The 5000-nt window shown below is 39.3% G+C and overlaps 2 protein-coding genes across 3 annotated transcripts in view; one reads left to right on the top strand and one right to left on the bottom strand.

The window, feature by feature from the left end:
- The window catches only part of LOC122260801 (uncharacterized), a 15603-nt gene that overhangs the window by 9638 nt on the left and 965 nt on the right, over positions 1 to 5000 (bottom strand). For both annotated transcript variants that reach the window (XM_043028210.2, XM_043028218.2), the window contains exons 2-3: positions 4041 to 4161; positions 3682 to 3837 (exon numbers count right to left, since the gene is read on the bottom strand). In XM_043028210.2, the coding sequence (XP_042884144.2) occupies positions 3682 to 3837; positions 4041 to 4145 (261 nt within the window). In that variant the 5' untranslated portion in view covers positions 4146 to 4161. The remainder of the gene's footprint in view (positions 1 to 3681; positions 3838 to 4040; positions 4162 to 5000) is intronic.
- On the top strand, positions 353 to 2513 carry LOC147468607 (uncharacterized). Its single transcript, XM_086552458.1, has 5 exons — positions 353 to 398; positions 574 to 635; positions 975 to 1917; positions 2078 to 2310; positions 2496 to 2513. The coding sequence occupies exons 1-5, from the start codon at positions 353 to 355 to the stop codon at positions 2511 to 2513; spliced, it is 1302 nt and encodes a 433-aa protein (XP_086408584.1).

Genomic DNA, 5000 nt, shown 5'->3' with positions numbered 1-5000 from the left:
TGCTTGCAGAAGCACTGAGGCATGCAAAGGGATTCAGGAGTGGTACTTAACCCTTTCCCGACGGGGCATTCGCTACGCGAAGACCCCTATGCCGGGCGATTGCAATATTGCATTGAAATCGTCACACTGGCATGACGCCCCGGCATTGGGAGTTTGGCTGTGTCACAAGGGTGTGACGCACCGTCGTCATAGGGTTAAGAAGGACATAAAAGGGATCCAGATCACAGTGAGTGAAGAACAGGCAGAGCGAACAGTTCTGACCTCCCACCCTTGGCCAGAGCCAACTGTACTAACAGGCCACCAATAAAGACCATGACAAGGAACGTCTGTCTGTTTTTCCAACCAGGTTAAAATGGGCAAAGCTAGTGATTATAACTGTTGGCACCTAGCAGGTTACAGTGTGAGTGGGCAGGTGAGTGAGTGAGTGAGTGAGTGAGTGAGTGAGTGAGTGAGTGAGTGAGTGATTGAGTGAGAGAGGGAGTGCATGTGTTGCAAATTTATGCTCACATCTATGCATGCACTGTTTATGTAATGTGGTCACTAGTTTGACATTATCAATTTTCTTATTTTCAGTCACATGTCACCTGTGCCAGACTCATTCAACAATCAACAAAGGTTGTGTCCACCAATCTGAGGTTAGATATAGAATTATACAAACAATAGATGAAAAAAATGAATGCCATAAATCAATAAAAAATCCCAGAATGACCAGAAAGATTCATCTGGTGCAGTAATTGCATTTTCATTCTGTATGAGAAGCTGACAGGTTCATATATGTTTACTTAGTGTGTCTTTATAATTAAAGTATGATTCTTTCCAAGCTGACTATGCAATGTACTAACATCATGAAAAACTTTTCATCAGGTCAGCACAAGAGTAGAACAGTCATTAAGATCTATGCCAGAAGTCAACACTCTCCTTCTTACACTACTCATCACAAAAAAGGCTTAAATTTCAATCCATCTCTCCTGCAGGAACAGAAAGAAGAGGCACAGAAGAAAGAATCCTCTTTGGAGAGTCACCGACACAGCAATCACACCCGGGCAACAAGAGGAACTACCGGACAACAGAAGAGCACCAAGTCTCCACTAGGATGGAGTAATGGCATTCCTAGCGTTACTCTGAGTCTTGCTAAAGGTGATGGCTATGGCAGTGAATGGAGCCATAGCAAGAGTAATCATGAACAAAGAGACAAGAGAGGTAGCTCCACAGCAGGTGGTGGTTATGGTGATGGTGGTGGTGCGCACAGCAGTGGCTATGGGAGTGGAGGTGCACACAGTAGTGGCTATGGCAGTGGAGGTGCACACAGCAGTGGCTATGGCAGTGGAGGTGCACACAGCAGTGGCTATGGCAGTGGAGGTGCACACAGCAGTGGCTATGGCAGTGGAGGTGCACACAGCAGTGGCTATGGCAGTGGAGGTGCACACAGCAGTGACTATGGTGGTGGAGGTGCACACAGCAGTGGCTATGGCAGTGCACACAGCAGTAGCTATGGTGGTATGGGTACACACAGCAATGCTTATGGTGGCGGCTATGTAGTGGTCACAACAGGAGGCACTGGCTATGGCCAGGGGCATGGAATTGATGCCGCAGCTGTCGCTAACCAGGCTGCGGGCCGGGCTGTGGCTGCGGCTGAGAGCATTGACACTGTGGCACATGCTGCGGCACAGGCGGCTAGGGAGCAGGTAGCTTATAGGGCCTTGCAAGCTGCTCACAGAGCAAGAACACATGCAGGAGGGTATAATGGGCACGGGGGAGGAAGTGCGTATGGTGGGCATGAAGGAGGAAGTGGGTATGGTGGGCATGGTGGAGGAGGAAGTGGGTATAGTGGGCACAGGGGAGGAGGAGGAGTAGGGTATGGTGGGCACAGTGGAGGAGGAAGTGGGTATAGTGGGTACAAGGGAGGAAGTGGGTATGGTGGGCACAGAGGAGGAAGTGGGTATGGTGGGCACAGGGGAGGAAGTGGGTATGGTGGGCACAGGGGAGGAAGTAGGTATGGTGAGCATGCGGGAGGAAGTGGATATGGTGGGAAGGAGGGATATGTAATTGTTGCACCTATTGGCAATCATGGCTATAGTGGAAGTCACAGTGGAGGTGGAAATGGTGGAAGTGGGTATAGTGGAGGTGGAAGTCATGGTGGGGCTGTCTATGGTGGAGGTGCTTACGGTAGCAGTGGTGGTGGTTATAGTGGAGGAAGCAAAAATAGAGGTTACAGTGGTGGAAACAGAGGAGGAATCTACAGCAGTAGTGGAAGAGGTGGAGGATATGGTGGCAGTAGGGGCTATGGTGGAGGTAAAAGTGGAGGTTATGGTAGTGACGGAAGAAGAGGAAGAGGAGGAAGAGGAAGAGGAAGAGGAGGAAGAGGAGGAAGAGGAGGAGGAAACTACAGTGGTAAGAGGGGATGACATAAGAGACAGGATTATCACTGATAATGTATATTACACATTTCATATTATATTAAACAAAATATAACTGTGTAAATCCTTACTGAATAGGAGTGTATTACACTATAAATAACTGTGTGTATCAGAGTGTATTTGGCCATATCCCTTTTGATTCATGTATGATAAAGAGTCCAATAATACGAGGGTATGGAGGCATGCAATTACAAAATAATCAATTCAAAGAAAAATCAAATCTAAATTTGAAGAAGACCTTTTCTGTATTGAAAAAGAATGAAGTCTAATTAAGAAAGTTAACCCCTTGAGGATGAGCTAAAGGTAGCCATGAAATGATAAACAAACATGTTTTGATAAATCTACAATTCAAGAAATCATGTTTTGACATATAAACAAATGCTGAAAAAATTACCCAAAATATATGTACTCACATTAATAATTCATTAACATTGTATGGGATTGGATGGTTCTTGTAATATTTGTGGATGAACACATAATATTACAAGAACCATCCTCGAGGGGTTAAGAAAAGTTTATCATCACCAATTATATATATACATATATATATATATACATATATATATATATATATATATATATATATATATATATATATATATATATATATATATATATATATATATATTATATATTATATATATATTTATATATATCATATCCCATATCATAACAAATATATAATGATCCCAAGATAATATGGTATATTCATTTTCCCATACTGAACTATGAAAGAAAAAATTTTCTTTGTATATAATATTCATGAAAAATGGCTGGTTTCCTTTCAAGATGCAAAGTGAGAAGACCTACTGTTGAGAGGAGTAGGTTATGAGTTATTTAACCCCTAGAGGATGTACTATATTACAATCTGATGCATAAATACACTAAACAATCTCTTTTACTCTAATTCAGTCAGTACATTAAAAGTTTACTTTTGGAATTTACATGCCAAAATCTACATTATGATATTTGAAAGCATTATAAGCATTTTCCGGCTTTCTGTTGAGTATTGGTAAAGGCTGTGCATGACTAAATTTATCATGCACACCCTTTAGGGGTTCAGATACTTGACAATGACATGTGAAAAGAAAAAAATTGGACTATATCTGAACAGCCTATAGAGTAATATATTTTATCTGCATAATAAAAAAAACCCACCAATCTCGGTACCTCAAAGGAGTTTCTCTATTCAAACAATCTAACGGCTACCTTAAGCAATATCATTAACATCACCTTGACACCCAAATACACACAGAGGACAAACCTTTAGTACAGGGGGAAGCATGGCCTGGAACTTCGAGCCTCGGATAGTAGAAAACATCTGGTTGACTAAATCCTCTTGGTCCGATATGTAATGTGATAGAGGGTACAGGGGCTGACTGAGATCAAGGTTATCACTCTCGCTATCTGACTCTGGGTTCTGGAAAAGGAAGTTAACGGCTTTGTAAAATGAAAGGAATGACATCACAGGATCTAGTTTGATATAGAATTTCCCTTACAATGTGGTAAAAATGTGATTAAAGTTAGTTTAAATCAGCCTGTGAATAAACAGAAATGATTTGCTGTTTCAGCTATATGAATTGGCACCTTATACATCACGTACAAAAAGCAATTAATTCTTACCTCTAATCCTTTCTTCATCTTTTTCTTCTTTTCCTTCTTGAATTTGGCCTTTTTATTCTTCATTTTCTTGAGCTTTGGGATTGGGTCTGTGTCTTGTGTAATCATGCTTCTTGTTAGCTCCCTGTTGGTTATTTACAAAAGAAAAAAAAAGTATCTGTTTCATTACTTCATTCATGTTTTCCTAATAACTATGAACAATACAGAAAAAATTGTATCTCAATTAGTGAGATAACTAGTATCAACTGAGAAAAACATAATTTTAACAATAAAATTGCAATTAATACAACAACAACAACAACAAAATTCTTCACATTAAATGACTAATTCTTCCTTGACACTTAAATTACTTATAGCATAAAATAAAACTAATCTTATATACAACAGCTGTCTCCTTTCATGAGATAACCAGCACGCATGAAAATATTACTTTTTGTTAAGCTTGACTGATTTACCATAAATCAGGTTTATATCATGTCAAGTTAAAGAGGTTAGGTTAAACAATGTGAGGTTTGGCTACATGAGATTAAATTAAATAAAGCCGAGTTGAGTTTCATTAGATAATGTAAGGTTAGGTTAGGTTACAGGTAGTCAAATAATCTTTTGAAATGGTCATGTAGTTCATTGAAACACACTGAAATTCCTACACTGAAATCATAAAAAACACATGGTAAATATTTACAATGACTTCAGAGATTTAAAATGTGAAGCTATTACAGAAAATAAAACCTGTTGATTTTTTTTCTTCTTTCTTTCTTTTTGCCGAATTTGCTGATATGTCAAAGATAGGATAAACTTACATAATGTGTATGGATAATTTTTTTTTTTTAATCTTTCTCATGAAATGGCTGATTCCTGTTATGTAATTTGCAATGTAAATAAAACTAATCCTTCTCTTTAAAGGAAATTCAATTCCCTTAAAATTCCCCAAATTCTTATGAGAGTTACTTAAACATATCAACA

This window comes from Penaeus japonicus, unplaced genomic scaffold (assembly GCF_977035675.1).
Source record: "Penaeus japonicus unplaced genomic scaffold, GWHDUDI00000001_assembly GWHDUDI00000027, whole genome shotgun sequence".
Taxonomy (NCBI): Eukaryota; Metazoa; Arthropoda; class Malacostraca; order Decapoda; family Penaeidae; genus Penaeus; species Penaeus japonicus.
Note: the sequence above shows the minus strand (reverse complement) of the source record. Positions and strands in the feature narration are given on the sequence as shown.